The sequence below is a fragment of the Falco naumanni genome, chromosome 4 (genome assembly GCF_017639655.2).
Source record: "Falco naumanni isolate bFalNau1 chromosome 4, bFalNau1.pat, whole genome shotgun sequence".
Lineage (NCBI taxonomy): Eukaryota > Metazoa > Chordata > Aves > Falconiformes > Falconidae > Falco > Falco naumanni.
This window is the reverse complement of record NC_054057.1, coordinates 30066501-30085812: the sequence shown is the minus strand read 5'-3', so window position 1 is coordinate 30085812 and position 19312 is coordinate 30066501. Positions and strand designations below refer to the sequence as shown.

General features: G+C 36.1%; 1 protein-coding gene across 5 annotated transcripts in view; it reads right to left on the bottom strand.

Annotated features, from left to right (window-relative positions):
• Nucleotides 1-19312, bottom strand: part of SNX13 (sorting nexin 13) — a 67236-nt gene that overhangs the window by 11469 nt on the left and 36455 nt on the right. For 4 of the 5 annotated variants that reach the window (XR_005827400.1, XR_005827401.1, XM_040590527.1 and 1 more), the window contains exons 12-20: nt 18355-18454; nt 16256-16449; nt 14543-14647; nt 12894-13026; nt 12119-12156; nt 7613-7682; nt 4832-5004; nt 1974-2081; nt 946-1056 (exon numbers count right to left, since the gene is read on the bottom strand). Coding sequence is in view for 3 of the 5 variants with exons in the window: in XM_040590527.1 (XP_040446461.1) it covers nt 946-1056; nt 1974-2081; nt 4832-5004; nt 7613-7682; nt 12119-12156; nt 12894-13026; nt 14543-14647; nt 16256-16449; nt 18355-18454 (1032 nt within the window). In the remaining 2 variants the exon portion in view is untranslated. The remainder of the gene's footprint in view (nt 1-945; nt 1057-1973; nt 2082-4831; nt 5005-7612; nt 7683-12118; nt 12157-12893; nt 13027-14542; nt 14648-16255; nt 16450-18354; nt 18455-19312) is intronic. The other variant, XM_040590526.1, reaches the window with a different exon arrangement.

Genomic DNA, 19312 nt, shown 5'->3' with positions numbered 1-19312 from the left:
CCATATGTTTCACTACTTCTTTCAACTACTCATCTTTGAAACATGTGTCTTTTAAACAGCACTGGAGTAATATGCTTTAATATCACAGCAAGTATAATTAAAACCGAAGTAGCTCCATATAAACTGTTAATATTTTTCTTTCAGTATATACTCTAAATTCAGCGCAAACAGACACAAATACTGGAGTGATGTCCTTAAAAATTAAGTTTCCACTTGAAAAGCTGGAAAGAAAATCTCACTCAGTCATTACATAGACCTTCATAAATACTTAACAGTGAAACAGTTAAATATTTATCAAGGAACTGAGGTAGAACAACAACCTGAAGTGACAATACAGTCACAGATGCTTTTCGTCTCAAAACCACTGAAAATTTAGAAATAGCTACATTTGCAAAGAGACGCCCACACAAACTGGTCAAGAATCATTTGTCTGAAGAGAGTCCTGGTGGCTTAACAAAAAGGATGCACAGCTCAGAGCTCTGAATGGTTACAACAGCTAAATACGTAACAGCTGCTTTTGAAGGGAAATGCATTTAATCTTTTGGGCTGAAAAGTGGAAAGCATGGTAACAGCACTAATACAGAGTATAGAACTGAAAATAGAAATTAAAAGGAATGAGATTACAAAAAGAAATCACAGATGTCTGACAGAAAGTAACTTGCAACAAACACACTTTCAAAGTAGCCTTGGTGCAATATGCTGTGTCCGATTTGAAAATTTTATTTCCTTGTCATACAAATAAATTTACCTGTTATAAAAATGGTAAATGTTTGGTTCCATATGTTCTCAGACACTTTGCCACTCACAAAGTATTAAAAGCAACTCACTTGAAAGTTGTTTTGAAAGTACTATATAGCTGTTTAATATCAGCTCAACATCTCTTTAATGTGATCACTGCACTACTGAATGCTCTAAAGTTCCCTTGACAGTACAAAACATTCTTACCTTCCGTGCAAAATCCCCCTTCCCTTTGCTGTAGGCTTTATTCTCCAGGAAGTCATACACATAATGGGCTAAAGCTGGAGAAGCTTTCATCATTTCAGGATTTAACAAGAGCTGTGTAAAATAATTTTCAAAAGCTGTTTTTTAATAAATAATGAAACAGGCCATACTATTCTGTTTAGTAGAAGTTTACCATGCACAAAGACACTACATCTTGGAATATATTTTCTCATTCATTCTCTAAATTTTATTCCAACATTACACTATTCTCAAGATAAAACTGATGTGCTCCCTGGCAATTCCCATTATTTTAACTAGTAGGTTAATTCTAGCATCCTACAGAAAAATACGCACATTTATGACCACTGAAACTGCCTCTAAAACTCCAAGGGGGAAAAAAACAGTGAAAAGCTGTGAATGGAAAAAATGTTGCTATTAAAAATGGGGCACATCTCTCACACAAAGGAGAAAAAAGTGTCAGCAATCTGAACAGAACAATCAGCCTTCACTACGTTTTGTTCATCTTCATTATTTATCATTAACACATCCACTGAATTGCTCCATATTTTGTGCTGCTTAACCAGAAAGTTCCTATGAAGTGAAATAACTGAATTCCTTTAGTCAGGCTGATAGAAGCTGTATCTCAAAGGAGAAGCTGTGTGGTTTGCTGCACCGCCAGAGTGGGTGCCACACCAATCCTTATGCAACAGTGCAAGAGAAAGTAACCACAACAGGAGCGTAATGGAAAAAAGTTTAATGGCACAGAGCTCAAAAGAGATGGAACCTTACCAGTGACAGAACTGGCTGAGAATAAACCAAAACAGCAAAGAAAAGGCAAACTTATTAAATATTAAGTTCTAGCAGTATACTATTTAGGATTGCGTACCATCTACAACACAGCTTTTTTTTTGTTTGTTTTGGGTTTTTTCTTAAAAAAAAAAAAAAAAAAAAAAAAAAGCACATGCTACCAAATTTTCTGCCTTGGAAGAATTTCAGCCGAGAACACAAGCAAAAAAAACATTACAGCCTACCTGCAAATACGCATTTAGATCTTTTTTCCTCTTTTCCAAAAATTCTCTGTCCATATTGTTAAACGTCTTTTTGCCAGGAAGTTTCAGTATATTTGCAAGGTTTTCAAACTGAAAAAAAAAAAAAGGATAAAATTTTTTTGTTCTGTTTTCAAGAGTTTCAAACCACCATATAAGCTCAGAAATGCGAGGGATCTTACATTCACCTATTCTTATCTACCACATAGCACCTGACAAATAATTTCTGCATCAAGCCTGGATCAGACTCCATGGAGAAGCCAAAATGAAAGGTAGGCAGTCAAGACCAAATGTACGAAAATTCTCAGGAGACCGTCAAGGACAAAATTTCTGAACACACACACACATGAAATTCACTTTTGAAATACAGACTAGTACAGGGTGCAAAAGGCTTAGGCTCAAGATTTATCATTATTTATCATTATTATTTGGGCAGAAGTTAGCACGGTTATGACACTACATCAAGAAAAATTATCAATTTTTCTAAAACATCTTTTCTTTCCTCTCCTGATCAAACCTACTAAGGAAATGATTAAGCTTTTATCCCTGGAGTGGATGGCAGCACCCAGTTTACACACAGGTTATTATACCATGCTTGATATGCCATCACCTATGCCATTTCTCCAGGTAATGACAGCGATTGGCACCCGTTGACATGTATTCCACTGTTAGGGTTTTACAGAAAGAATGGGTGTTGGAAGCAGCAGGGAATGAAGAGGCCTTAACGCTGAAGAAGGTTGAACATATTTGCTATAATGCACAAAAATAAAAACACTTGACAAGAATAAAACTTGAAGAATCAGGATTATCCAAACACAAAATCCAGACTTCCTATAAAAAACCAGTATTTTAAGGCAGTAAAGAGATAAAGGTATAGTACCTAGGCTTTAAGAAATAACCTGGAGAAAGGTTGTATCCTTTTCTCTCTAAAGAAGACCACAGAATTATAAATTTAATGAGATTGATTCCATTCAGTCCCTGCAAGGTGTCTTTTTGTGAAAACAACATTAAACTTTGGAAGGTCACAGAGCTCGTATAACATTTATGGCCTGTAGGAAGCACCAAAGAATAACTGTTTGCAACTTTTACAAATCCCATTCCCTTGCAAATAGGTCATGTGGGGAAAAAAAAATGAACAGAAGATGGTCTAGTTTTTATTTCAATACTTGCATCCAAACAGAAGCAATGTAAGCAAAGAACAGCCTCTATTTTAAATATTGGTATCTACTTCAAATAGTATTTATTACATAACTGACTAAAGAAACTGGTGTGAATCTTTCATTACTTTAAGGAAAAGAGCACACACAGATACTATGCACAGCTAACTTCAATTCCATTTTGGATCAAGCACCTATTTTCTCTGAAAAACAATAATCCCTGCCCTTCCTATTAATTTTATTTAAAAGATGCTAACCTTTACCCTAACATGGCAAAAACAATGTCTCGGACAAGGACACAGGAAGGGTGTTCAGTCTATCAGTGACATTCCTGTGCCCCATAAATTCAGTAGGAATGTCTGTTTTATTGTCAAAACAAAGCAAAAATGTTGGGAGTCTCAGGTGCAATGAAACACAGGAATTATTTTTTTTGCAACCTCAGTGTTCTAGGATAATGTTTCCATTTTCTGTAAATTCAAAGAAAGCAGATTTAGCAACAAGAAATTTCTGAGCTTCTCTCTTTTGAAAGTTTTTGCTGTTGCTATTTTTTTTCTAGTCATTTACTGGTAAGTCAGTTTTAAATGATTGCCCCATACCAGCAGAACACTAACTCACTATAAGATCCAGGAACCCATACCTGTTTCAAAAGAACAGGGACTGTTCAAAACAGTGAATTAATTTAAACAAAATTAAAAAAAAAAAGAAAAAAGAAAAAAATAATTTGAAGAGTACAAAAATTGGTATTTCACATTTATTGACAGCACACTAAGATAATCAGAAATTCAGAGCAATGTCAGACTGTTTATTACAAGTTATACAATATTTATTTTTAATACAAGTATTCAATAAAATGTCTGCTTCTAATAAAAAAGCCTTTTCCATTTTCACTACTGTTGTGACTTTACAACTCTAACTTACCTGCACACAATTTGTTCTCTCTGCCTCTCTGTTAGTAGCAGGGTAAAGTGATATAATCCAACACTTCTGACTAGTTCAAAGGTTATACAGTCAAATCTGACTTCTCCAAGGGCTTGGTTTAAAAGCATTTCACCCTCCTCTTAAAAGCAATGCATTTTTGACACTTTTTCATGTCAGCAGGTTCTACTTTCTACCAGCTGGTGAATTACATACAAGTCTCTATTTTTTTTTAATTTCATGTTAGAAGGGTTAAGAGTCTGAGAATACAAGTACAACAATAAAAGGCAGATTGTTTAGCAGTACACTGAACTGCCAACAGCTGTCCCTTTGAAGACCCCACCGATCTGTACCATTTCATCTAAAACCTAAACACCTATTTCCCTAGCTCAGCTTTTATTTCTTAACCTCTGCGACAAATAACAAATGAAATACAACGCTGTTCAAGACCAATAACACTTCCACGGAAACATTTTAAAGTAAATTTAAGTAAAGGAGGTGGTAGGGGGAAAAGCTTTCTAAGTTCATTTCCTTGTGTTACAGCAATTATATAGCCATCAGGTATCAAACTATATAAACATGCACCTGTAAACTGCTCAGTACAAGTAAGGTATGATATAAATGGTAAAAAAAGTACACTTCAACAGAAAATAATGTAGTGCTTCAACCCCACATCTTAAGTCACTTTGAGAAAGCCAGCACCCATGCCATACCACCACACAGAAAAAGCACCTTTCAAAGAAACCTTAAAAGATTCATGAGATTAATTACCTGCTCAGTGATCCTCATGTGAAAGTCATGGAAATCGCTGTAGCGCCGGTATGTCTTCCATGTCTCTTCGCTGTTTGGATTTCGCCGATGGACTGTGATAGCATACAGTGCATATGTCTTGCCGTGGTCATTACACACTCCTGCCACAGCATATGGGTCAGAGTCAGCATAGACTAGTAGTTTAAAAACAAACAAAAAAAAAGGAACAAACAGAAAGGAAGACGAAAGGACACAAACGTGAAGTGAAGAAATGTCTGGAATGACAGACTTGAAAGACAAAAATGGGCATGCAAGCAGAAGAGTAAGCCATCCCTTTATCCAAAACACTGTATAAGGGATACCCTCCAGAAACTTACTATGTAAACTTAGATTAAGTAGCCTTAGTTAGGCAAGTTTCACTGACATGCAAAACAGAAACAAAGAATAGAAAAGGTTTCAACTTTTAAGAATACTGAAAAGATATTTTAAAAATAATTTTAACCTGAAGAACTCAAGACAGAGGTGAAAGAAGAAATTCAAGTCTGCAAAGTATTCTAATCATACTACAAAAGTTTGTCCATCAAAAACATCTATAAATACAAAACAGTGCTAACAAGCTGTAAGCATTTGGTTTTGTTATTAACATCAGCAGTTTCTTACTAACTGTGAGGTAAAAAATACCCCCCTACACACTACTTGAGTCAATAGAAACTATATATACACAGACATACATATGTATTCTGTGTGTGAGTGCACACATATATATAATGTATTCTGTGTGTCCATACATGCGTGCACGTCTTCTATGGAGAAGTAAACTTATATCTGGAAAGAACACAGATCTATCTTAAACAGAACTAAACATCTTTCTGTTCTCCAGTGAATATTTATATTCTCTTGGACATTCCCCCATCACAGAATTCTCCCAGTACAGAGCTTGTTTCAAAAAAACTTTCATTTAATCTACAGAATAACCTAGAACCAATATTGTTTACACTGCACAGTTTAAAGTGGTATGTTTTATCTGTTGCATCTGTAAGTATTGAGCCAATAACCAGTAACCACAATTTTCCAGTGGCTAGATGAAAATACTTTTTGATCAAGTTCTATGAATTTTTCAATGCACCAGTGCTCCATAAAATACACTTTTCCTGACTGATCATCATCTCCAATCTCTGTTATGCTTCCAGCCTTGACTTCTCTCAAGTAATAACGCCAAGGTCTAAGCAGCCAGGGAGCAGCTCTAGGATAGAGGCAGCTGCTGACAATGTAAGGAATCACTCAATGAGCAAGGTGCATGGAGCACCTTTCCTTTGCCATGCACCCTCTAGAAGAAGAATGTTGAGCACTGAAACCCAAGTGCAAAGAGTGGGCCGTCAGGATGCTGCCAAAAGACTGCCCAGAGAACAGAACTGGGAAACCCCGGCCCCATGGATGCTGAGCAAGCCCTATCCTCTTAAGCTCATGTTGACCATTCTGCTGTGCAGCCACCAGATCACATCTCAGGAACTGCTAAGCTGCACCTTTAGGAGTACCACTTCAGGACAGGAGTGGCAGAGAAAGAAAGAAGTTGTCCCCACTGTCCCTTATGTCATAGCTTCTTAATCAGAGTTTATTTTGCAACACAAGACAAGGTGAATCCTTCAAGATTATGGAGAAGATCTTGTATACACCCTGCAAGCACAGTAGAGGGTAGTATTTGGCAGAGGAAAGGAGCCTGCACGCAGATGCAGGATGCATCTACTGCATGTAGCACCCAGAAAGCAGGGACTTCTATTTCTTGTTCAAACATGACATAAAGAAGAGGACACATCCAGTTTAACCCTATCTTACAATATGAACCTGTACATATCCCCTGGTTCAAGTGGAGCATTATGGATCCAGAGTCAAGCTGATAGATACCTATACACACCGGATTATGAATTTAACATAATTTGCGTGGTTCTAAGTTTAATTCAGAGAAAAGTTCCACATGCTATTTTAATAAAAAAGCAAAATTGTGATTCTTATCTTTTAAATTATTTTTCCCCTTCTCCAAGAACTGACTACATAAGACTTGGATTGAACCATGCTCTCATACTGTGTTGGAGTAACACCGTTTAATTAAAATGTCAAGTAGTTTGAATTCTTGCTCACAGCTCACGTCTGCTATTAAAAGCACAGATTTCAAAGTCTATTGCATAGTAAAATCTACCCAAAAAAAGTATCTGAAATTCAATTCACAATTTAATTACCCAGTGCAATCGCATCTAACTAGAATATCTGCAAATAATATCTGATTTTTTGTTGTGAAAACATATAAAAATTAATTTATTACTATACAAATTTTTATAATAGATAACCAAAAATGCCACCACTGTAAAGACTAGTCACTAACTTAAATTAAGCTACGTCAATAAGGAAACACAAAAAACAGGGGGAAATACTACAGTAAGAGTAGAGTCAAGAATTAGAATTGTTTGACTAGACGGAGATGGCTTTCAGAATATGTTCTTTAAATAGTTGTTAAAATAAATGCTACTCAATACTAAGTTTAATGAATGATTCTCCAGAGACAGGGAAAATAATCATACCATACAACCAAAAATTAAATCACATTTTAAGGACAGATATACAGTCTATGACCTACAGCTCCAATTCTGTAAGGATTTCCATTACAAGGATTTAATGGAAAATATGAATTCATATGTTTCATGAGGTTAAAAAAATGAAAGGATTAGGATTTTAAGGGCTTGTAACATTAAAATAATCAAAATAAACGGTGGAAAACAAGTAAGCAGCCATCATAACAAATTCACTTACCAGTATCTGAGATGTATGCATGGAGTTGAACTGTCTCATCAGAAGGGACATTTGAAAGGTCATCTAAGGACTGCAGGGTGGGGGAGAGATGGTAGAGGGAAGAAATGGGCAACAGAATAAGATCACAGATACATCTCGTTTGAGAGACGCTTTTTGATTCACATTATTTAATTTCCAAACTTTCAGTTCACTACACTAATAGAAAAGCTTAATGCACTGAACAATGCAAGTAAGCCTTTGCCCCACCTGGTTACTTAAGCCTTTCTTTTACACAGTCTAGGGCCCTTCATTTCCCCTACCAGTTTCACAGGTTTGTGATCATTCTAACATATTTGCCGCTTTCACTTGTTATCTCAACTCTTAACAGAAGTACAGCTACAGTCTTCTACTGAGCATTAAAACACTCCACACATACCCCCACCCGAACAATTGCGGACATACAGATGTTGTGTAACAGATCTTTTGGTTTTATCTTTATACCATTTTGTTTTCTTTTAACTGACTTCAAACACTACACAAAAGTTACAGAGCAGTAAAACTTGAGTAATTTATCAGCTGTATGTAAAGAGCAACATACACTTTTCTCAGAATGTTTACCATTGTGAAAAATGAACAGGTACATCCTCAGCTGGCTGAAGCCCTGTTTCCCTATTCAGATCAAAGGACGACCAACGAGTCTTTTAGAAAAGCTTCACTATTATTAAAAAATTAATACATCTGACTACTAAGATTTGACATAAAGCTCTGCAAAATTGTTGGGTGAAAAACTTGGATATGTAATTGAAAGAAATAGAGGATGGGCCACTACACATGTGATCCTAACCTTAAATTACCAGGTGAAAAAACAAAAGATGGAGCTACTTAAGTAGAATTCATAGGCACCGGGATCCCAACTACTTTATTTTATGCCAAAATTCTAAAATTCTTCTAAGATACACATTCAAAATGAATATACAGATATCAGCTATCTTTTATAACTTAACCAAGCCAGTTTAATAGTGAGTTGCCACTAAAATCTACCTAGAATGGGATTTACTGGGTAACAGTGCCATACTGCTGTCAAACTAATACCTCAACCTACATCAATCAAGCTTCTAAACTCCCGTTTCCTTAAACATAAGCCAATCTCATGTCATTATAATCAAAAGACAGGTCAGACTTGAACACATAAATTATTTAAAGTCTGTGCTCTAGCCCCTTCTTCATCTGAATCTTTATTATCTCCAAAATATTCCAACATAATACTCCACTCCTTCCTTCACAAGCTCTCTAGAGGGAACAGCTCTTCCCTGCCTCAACCACATCAATTGATCTCTGCCTAAATATCCACTATGGAAGGCAAGGGAAATAACATTTCTGTTACAAAGTTTAGATACTGAATAAATGGCATCATTAAAAAGGTCTGAACGTATTAACGATGCTTTAACATGTACTGTAGTAAGGATATCCAAATATCTTGTGATACAGCTTGTAAACTTAAGAGTAGAAAAGTCGCAGACTGAAAAAAGTAGAAGAAAGAAAAGCCCATTTGGGAAATCCATTTTGCCACTGCACACTACAGCATGCGAAGTTTATGTCTGTTCAGTGGAACAACAGATGAAGTCACACAAAAATACTTTGAGAACAGACATCATCTTTCCCTCAAGAACTCCCAAATCATGTTACTGTATGCTGGAGAGTATTCTGGTAAAGCATCACCATAAGTGACTCTTCCGATAATCATTAGATACTTGCTTTTGGTCATTGTTGGATACAGGGCTAGAACTTCTCTGACCTAGTCCATTCTTAGGCAAGACACCCTTGGACAGTAGCAACCCTGTAAGGTGTGCTCTGTACTGCAGTGTCCAAATTTAGGAGCGGATTATCACCTGAGACTGATCAACAGCAGGTAACTGTGGAAGCTTGGATAATTTCTTGACATTCTTAGAGCTCAAATCTTAAAGGATTTGATTATTAGTCAGATGGGAGGGACGTTATCAAAGACGACAAGTACAGTCAACTCCTCCAATATTTTGCTTGGTATAAAATACTGACATTAAGGTACTATCAAACGTTTCCTTGCCTCCCTCCATTCCATTCTGAGAGTGCAGTTTTCCACTTGATAACTGAATGGGGTTCAAGCTGACATACACTAATGATTGCCAGAAGTTCAACCCACCCATGTCTGCTGCCATTCAAGGTCTTAAGATATGTAACACTTGTGTAACTCCTATTTACTCAATGCAAAAGCAATATGTAAAGCTCACATTATTGATCCATTTAGATGAAATCTGAAAGAGTCTATAAACATTTACAGTAGTTTTATACCCCCCCAAAATGCCCTATTGGTTTAATACAGTAGATATATTTTACAGAAGTATATTCTTAATTTTGACCTGTTAGTTTGACATATTACTTTTCTTCAGATTAGTTTTGAGCCTCTCTTCCAAATGATCTTAAAATACATTCTTGCAGTGGAAGTATAAACTGCAGGCAATGTATTTTATAACAGAAAATGTAGGAAACACCCAGCTGCTGTGGCAAGGCACTATATGTAGCAACAATTGACACAAGTAAATGAAATCGCTGAAACTTGAACAGGTAACACAACAGTTTGTATTTAGTATGACCTAGTATCTTTGAACGAGGTATATTCACAAGAACACAAGGTAGTTAAAACAGGAAAATATACCACAATCCAATCTTATTTAATACACTGTCATTAACTAAAAGTACAGAAATTCCCTGACCTTTGAAGTAACCTTTCAAAGGTCTATTTTTCTTCATGTAACTGACTAACACAAGGGAGCTAAACTATGTGCACAGAAATTTACTTTTGACATGGAGTTCAGCCAGAAAAAACTAATCTACCAGTATTCAAACACCTGTAAAAGCACTGAAAACCCTGAACAATATGGACTACAGAAAGTAAAAGTTCTTCTGCATAAATAAAACTTTATTACACATTTCTGCTAGAATGTTCTTCACTCTCTATAAAAATAATAAATGTCATATTCTGCAAATACCTTTTGCACAACAAAAACGAAAAACAAGATCTTAACATGCAAATACCTATTTGTATTGCAACAGTGCTTGATAAAGACTTTAAGACTTTCTAGCTTGGTTTAGAAAGGCCACATGAAACTAAGCAGCAGATAACCACTAGGCTAGATGAGCCACTTCAATCACAAATCCCCATCCATAAAATATGACTTTGATATGTCAGAACATTCTTAGAAAAAGTACTCAAGACATTTTAAAGATCTTTTATTATAGAGATTAGTCAACTAAAAGAGTATCTTGTGAAATGGTACCAGAATTGTATGTAAATTTATAAAAATATACAGCTAAATTAAGTTTTCCTGATGCATCTAACAGGAGTTTGCATAAATTGTTATCAGGTGACCTCCTCCCCTTTTCTTTTTATTTCAAAATGTAAACAAGAATCAACCAACTCCTACACAGAAACACATTTACATTTATGTTAAATGTATTCCTTTACAAAATAAACTCTATTCCTCTGCATGCACAAGCATGATCTCAGCAATGCACTGGAACTCCTAAGGAGCTACAGAATCTTCCAAGAACGTATTAGAAGGGCCTATGATTCACGTAAGCGAGGAAATTACATGCAGATTGCAAACATTTCTAAAACTGAAAGATTTGGAAAAATACTCTCATATGTCCAGTTGAGCCCTGCATACCTTGTGGCTCAGCTACACAGTCTGAAGAAACAAGAGGGAGGGGAGGAAATACATCAAAATGTTTATGACATTCTTCCTTTTTAAATAACTGTGAATTGATTTTTGGTTTAAAACATTTTAAACCTAGTAAGATTATGTGGGACAGGTTATTTGGAAAAAGCCTGGTAGAAGTATACAGTTCTCTTCATACTTATGCAACCACTAGTACACGCAGAAGCGTATTTCAAATATTTAGGTACATTCATGTAACAAATAAAAGGTTCTGACAAACTGACCCTGTTAAGAATTGCTTAAAAAAATAACAAAAATTGAACCTGAAATTAGTCAGATTAGAAAACAAAGATCCATATTCTGAATAAACTCCAGATACTTCAATGTTTCCAAATCAAGTCCTACCTCAAAAGAAACAACAGCAATCAATCTACACAAATCTAATTAAATGCCTCATTTTACAGTGTATTTGAAATTAATCCTTCAGTTTCAAAAGATTTGTTTTCACCTATTATTACCTAACCCAAAAATTATTTCTATTTAAAAAAAAAACAGGGACAAGAAAGTATGCTTTGCATAAACTACAGATTATTACTGCTTCTGTGAGAAACAATGCAAAATTTCATTAACTACAGGGGAAAATACAAAAAGGACAGGTTTATCTTACAGATAAATTGATACCTTATGTGTGGTTTCAATTTGATTCAAGAGCTTTCTCAGAAATTAAACTGCTGTGAAGTAAGACCTCTAATGTGCATAATTTAAGCTATTTATAACACATTCCCTACTGCTGGGGAGAAAAATAATAATAAAAAAAACCCCAAGTACTTACCAGATTTATGCTGCCAGTAGGAGACCCATTAAAAGATTCTGGGAGCAGAGAGGAAAGGGAAAGGAAAAAACAGGTTAGAAGATTTTCTCCAGTGTTGGGCTATACACAAGAAGCAAAAATGCAAAGACAAAACATGATGGAAAATAACGGACAACTGTGGCATTGGGCAAAATGTTGCACCCAACATATAAGTACTTTAAGTTTCCAACAGAGATATCTAAAGGAAAATGCACATAAGTCTATACAGCTATAGGTATGAAAAATAATTCAGAGAACATTCCTTTTTAAGTTTATATCACCACATGACATTGCTTCATTAAGAAGTCAGTTGAATAGTTGAACAATTTCCATCAGATTTGTACTTCAATTAATGAGAATTATTATTTTAAATGCTTTAAAAAGCCACATCTCCTACGTACTATTTCCAAATGATTAATATAGTTATGCATTAAAACTACCCAGCATCTTGCAGAATCTCAAATATTTCTGAATTAAAAAATGAGAATGAAAGAGTTACATACTTTAGTGACATGCTTGTTACCAAGACTCGACAAAAAATTTACATGAAATTAATAAAGTTACTACAGAAAAAAAAGCTATGTGACTCCCAGAAGAAATTACAAAAAATGCACAAGGAGGAAACATTAACTTAAAAACCAGAGATACTACAGGAACTTTCTGATTTCTCAAAACCAATGTGGATCATTTTCTTATTTCCATTTTAAAGCAGAAAAAAATGGTTCTAGGAAACCCCCCTTAAAGACACAGAGCTCACCTCCTTCACCATCATCTGATCCTCTGAAACTAGGATCCTTCAGCATATCCAGCTCAGCTAACATACGTACATACAAAACATTCTGTTTGAATGAAGGGTAGAATCTTTCATCTCGCAGCATCAATTCATACACCTTATTGAAAAAAAACCACCAACTTCAGAAATATTTTACATTTTTTAATTAATCAGACAAGCTTTCATAAATTGTACTTGACCAGCATGTATCTGTACCATTATGTGTCTCCAGGTTTCCTTTACAATCTTAATGCAAGTTTGTGAAATTTCAATTCAGGCTTGCTCTTAATGGAAAGGTTATGAGAACTAATTGTGCTAGAAGTGTAATACAGTCTGAGAAAACATCTAATGAGTGAGACATGTACATCTAGGAAGTAGTACATTAACTCTAAATGTTTCCTTCCTCTCCTCTTAATCATTTCAATTGCATTATAAACATATTTGGTCTTCACTCATTTCACAACAGGTTATCTCTGAGAGTCCTTCTTCACTGATAAAACTACAACCAGAGCCCGGCAGACACTCACAGGGAGAGTGAGAAGAGGGAAAGGAAGGGAAGACACTGCATACTACTTTCCTGAAAAATTCCAGTTTGGCCAACACAGTATAATCCTATCTCACTGAAGATTTAACCACACCACCTCAAAAACTTATCTATATAGCCTATACAGTGACAGCATGTATACATATACACACACATATTTATATGTGGTGGGAATTCATTTACAATATTTGGATATTCATGTCAACTCTAGAATATTTTAATGCTGGAGGTTTTTTCATAGAATGCTTTCTACAAGTGCTATCACCTGGTAAGAATGGAAAAAAAAATCATGCAGGTCTGAGGAAGTCAATTTTTTTATTACTTCTTTTGTAATTTCTTCAGCAGAAATCACATGCAAGGACCTTGTAAACTACTTTGAGCAATACAGATTTCATAAGGGTTTTCATTAGTCTTAAATGTGGGCCTCAGGTGCAACAGAGCAATTCTAAGTTCTACAGCTCACATCAGTAATTTTCAGCATGAATGAGAACATTAAATTAATGACCTAAAACTGTCTCAGACTGCGTACATAATTTACTGCCAGAATATTTATTTACTTTTTTAGAATATATATATTAAACTTGATTGATAAAGTCTATGTGTGCAGATAGTAAAAAGACTGTTTTATCTTCAGTATTTTGCTGCCTCCGAGTGCTACACTGTGCAGAAACAGAACAGTCAAATTAACTTCTGGAAAGAGATACAGAATTCAATATAGTAACATGCTTACATCCACCTTTGAAAAAAAGAGAGCTAGAACTGAACCAAAATTGTACACAACTTAGTTATCCTACACTTTTCTTAAATTAGTGCATAAACACAAATAATGATCCCATAATTCTAAATCGTGCTTCATAATTTTTTTCATACGGGATACCTACTCTGTCTACTGCTTTGAAAACCATGGGCTATGAATGGCTAAGCAGAAGTTGGCAATTTAGAATATGATTTTTATAGAATAGGAAAATGGTAAAGCAGGTTTTAAGTTTCAGATACTTGAGTTCCTTCCTCCTTTTTCAATGGCTGCAGTAACATTTAATACTCTATAGCATTAGCAGTTCTTATGAAATACAGGATGAATACAGTATACCTTTCTCTGAATGTCATCAAAGATTTCAGGCGTTGGATCCTCATGGTTCAGTGTTTCTGCCAGTTTTGCTACTAAGTTGTCATCAATATTAACTCTTGGAGATGCCTGTCATGGAGATCTAAATCAACTTTTGCAGCATAAAAATAAGAAAGCTTCTATTTTCACAAATAGAATCCAATACAATTCTTCAGGTTTCTAAGTAAACTAAGTTTCTGCTTGATGAGCATCTCTATAACTGTCTAGAACACACAAAAAGGAGTCAGACACCCTTCTTCCCCCAAAATTAAGCTCAGAGTTCATATTAAAACTCAGAAGTTTCAGGATTAAATACAAAGAATTTATGCACATTATTTGGAAGCAATACCTAAACTAGATTTATTCAGACCTAGAAGCAAGTTTTACTTATTTATGAATAAAAAGATCTAGATTCAGAAATTAAGAACAAGCCAGTAATGAAGTTGGATGAGTCCTGTAAGAGATGAATCCAAGTAAGAAAATTGATGAAGTTCTGAAACATCTGTGGAAAGGCTAACAGTTTCTCAACTCCGCCAGTTTCTGGAGGTATTACTAGTAGCTGTAAATCACAGCAGCTTTATGTGCAGAATCTATTATAGCCACCAGCATGCTAACTACATCAGCAACCAGATTCCCAGTCATTCCTTGGTACAACATATTCCAAACCCCTGTTCATTAAGCACTTTTAAATGAGCCCAAGTTCACACACTTTCCCAGTTTTCTGTAATACAGACAGGGAGCCAGCACTGAACCAGAGCCAACATAGCTCAGCTGATAGTATGGCTGAGAGGCTGAGTTTATCAGCTTTGGAACAGGTCTAGTGTTAGGTGACTTCTGCCTTCAAACTACAGAGCATTCAGTCAGCTCAAAAGTCCATCAGAAAAAACTCTGCATAGTTCACCATGTTGATAGACTACTGGGGTGAAAAAGCCATCACAGCAAGCTCTGTACAGACCATGCTGATAGACTATTAAGGTGAAAAACCAAAGCGAAACAAATTATGTGGAAAGAGAAGCATTACGAGATATTTGAGGGATAATTTGTTGAGGAAAGTTTTTGAGTGAGTTGAGAGGTGACCGTTATGAATACACAAATTCAGAACAAAGACACTTTGTTAACACAAGTTGACAAGTGTTTTCTTTCACAGAAGACTCCATTATTACACGACTACTGGAAGCATTCAAGCTTAGCCTATTGAAAGATACCCAACTGTGATATGTGAATAATTTACACAGACAATTACAGAGGCACACAGGAAGTTACTTCATTTGAAAACCAAATCTTAACCCAAGTTTGTAAAAAAAACTGGATTGCATTTTTTAAAAACATTTCTTCTTAAGGGGCGTATGGGGGTGGAGGGCAGAGTAAAAGGAAGGGAAGGGGGAAAGGACAGCACACACAAAGGAACAGAATTTCTTGTTCTGTCTTCACATTTTCTCTATTCCAGGAAGTCAGCTTCTGAGGAACACATTCAGTGCATTTGACAGGATAGTCAGTGCCAGTATGAGCCTTTTTAAAGGGGGAGGGGGGAAAGACATTTTCTTACTGCTTGACATGAAAGAGATGATACACAAGCAATAGCTTAAATGTCAACTTGTGTTACATCACATCCATTTCATATTAACACAGCCCTAACAACCAAAGAAGCATCTGTACGAAGAATAAATTCCAAACAATGAAGAAATAAGTTATTCCAACCTTTTCTGATAAATATTGCTCATAAACTCCAAATGCAGCTGCTCTTAATAGACCCTTGGTTTGATTAGTCTGGTATTTTCCATCTTTCTGCCGGCTTTGAAGTACCTCCAGCTGTTGCTGTGCCGTAACCCTGTATCCTTCCACTGTCATCCAGAAAAACAGATGTGCTTGGCCACCAGTCTGCTGCATGTAATCTACAGAAAACAGCCACCACACAACCACAGTTACTGCTGTGAACCTTCAAATAAGATTTCTATATGATAATTACATATGGAACTCCAGGATCTGGTTATATATCTAGAATACTTGTCATCTAGAGTAAAAAAAAATAAAAAGTACTACATAAATATTGGTGATAATCAGTAAACAAAATTAGCAGCAAAGTCTAGGATCCTCCTTCCAACGCTTCTTGCAGATGGCTGTCACATTTGCTAAACTCCAGTCAGCTGTGATATCCCCGGTTAGCCAGGACTGCTGATAAATGGACAGTAGCTCAGTGAGCACTTCTGCCGGCTCCATCAGTACACTCGGGTGGATCCCATCTGGCCCCATAGGCCTGTGTACGTCTAAGTAGTGTAGCAGGTCACTGACCATTTCCCCTTGGATTATGGGGGCTTCATTCTGCTCCCCATGTCTGTCTTCCTTTTCAGGGGGCTGGGTACCCCAAGAACAATTGGTCTGGCCATTAAAGGCTGAGACAAAGGAAGAAGTAAGTACCTCAGCCTTCTCCTCATCCTTTGTCACTATGTTTCCCCCTGCATCCAAAAAAGGATGGAGGTTCTCCTTAGCCCTTCTTTTGTTTCTAATGTATTTATAGAAATTAGAATACATTTTTTTATCATATTTTATGGCAGTAAGTAGCCAAATTAAGTTCTAATTGGCTTTTGGCCCTTCCAATTTTCTCTCTGCATAACGTCACAACATCCCTGTAGTCCTCCTGAGTTGCCTGCCCCATCTGCCAAAGATCATAAACTCTCCTTTTTTTTCCTGAGTTGCAATCAAAGCTCTGTTCAGCCAGACAACTCTTCTTCCCCACTGGCTTATCTTTCAGCACATGAGGATGGCCTGCTCCTGTGCCTTTAAGATTTCGTTCTTGAAGAACATCCAGCCTTCCTGGACTCCTTTGCCCTTCAGAACTGCCTCACAAGGGGCTCTGCCAACCAGGCTCCTCAACAGGCTAAAGCCTGCCCTCCAGAAAACCAAGGTTGTAGTTCTGCTAATCCCACGAAACAAAAACTATCATATCATGATCACTAGGTCCAAGATGGCCTCCAACCATCATGTCACCCACCAGTCCTCCTCTGTTCGCAAACAGCAAACAGATCCAGTGGGATGCCTTCCCTAGTTGGCTCACTCACCAGCTATGTCAGGAAGTTATCTTCCACACACTCCAGAAGCCTCCTAGACTGTTTCCTGTCTGATGTACTGTATTTCCATCTACTGCATAAACAGTACTATCACTGCCCACAAAACTGATGGATATTCTTAGTAATGACATCAGCTACCCAATTAATTCACAGAAGAGAATCAAACATTAGAAAATATTAAAAATTGATTATACAGTTTTAATCTATCAATTTCTTGATTATAAACGTTGATGATAAACCTAAAGTAGTACATAAATTACCGCTGTATTTTAGCTTCTCAAACAGACAACCTTCAGTAGCCTCGTAATCCTCTAAACTTCAACCTAACATATATAGTCAATAGCTCCATTAGCTTCAGCAAGACCAGCAAAAGAAAGAATAACGATTATGGTTAAGTTTCCGAGTCATTCTAATTACAGACCTTCTTCCAATGATTCTGTTCTAAACAGAACAAACATACAAAGTGACAGACCAATAAAACATTGCAAGAACAGTCTTACAAAGAGATCAGTATTGAAATAAGCTTGATACAAGCTTCTGAAAATACTGAGTATAGCGTTCTGATCAGTAAATTACAGGCTGATTTGCAAAAAAGGTTCTGGTTACTTCTGGCAAGGGGCTTATATACATTTAGCACTCAGTAAATACCTATATTTAGCATTTTCAAGTGTACAGTCCTCTGAATTAGCATATACCTTATAAATAAGACAGATCAGATAAATGAACACTTACCCATAAAAAACTGTAGTGCAACATTGTCTACCAGAATATGGTCCAGAGGGACTGTGCAAAGTTTTCCAAAGTTTGCTGCCAGTTTCACAGTATCTATTTCCTGTAAGACACAGTTCAGTGTGTTCATAGGCTTTTAAAACTTCTACTTACCACAAAGCAGACATAATAAAAACAATTTACATTATCGATAATAAAGGACCCTCTCAACTGTTAGTTATTTCCACAGTCATTCGTAAGTGATGATCTAGATCATAACGTCACATTCTCTAAACTATTTGCCTTCAACATGATGATTTCTGTTACATGGGAAGCTGGATTTTAATACTGCCATTCATATAATACTATAGCGGCCAAATTAACCTGAAATCCCTCACCAAATGCAGCAGTAAGCATTTAAATCAATTAACAAGATGAATGTATTTCAGCATTTGATGGGATGCAGGTCACCACAACTTAAATTCATCTCTGCCCAACTTTCTTCTGTCAATATGACATTTCTCATTATTACAGTAATGCTTCTGGGTCCAGCTGTAGAAATTTTAACAGTCAACATACACAACACAAACCACGACAACGCAAGATTACATTATCTTTGGGCAACATCTAGGTCCAATTAAGAGAGTCCAGAAACTAAGCAAAGTCAAACATACTGACTCTGTCAGCTTTAAAATATAAAACAAGCAACACAACAACATGAGATTCTCAGATTTAACATGCAGTTTGCCTTAGGCTTTTTGTTGAACTGAAGAGGTAAATGTCTAATAAAAGGCAATGCACAGAGCCTACAAGGCATTGTAAAATAATCAGCAAGCAGTACCTTTATCAACAAGAAAAGAGATCTTTGCCAAAAACTAAGCTTGACGCACACAAGGTATGCACTGGAGCAGCAATAAAAGAACTGAATCTAAGTGTATAAATACAAAGATGCTTTGCATCTATGTAACATTTTGGTTTAACT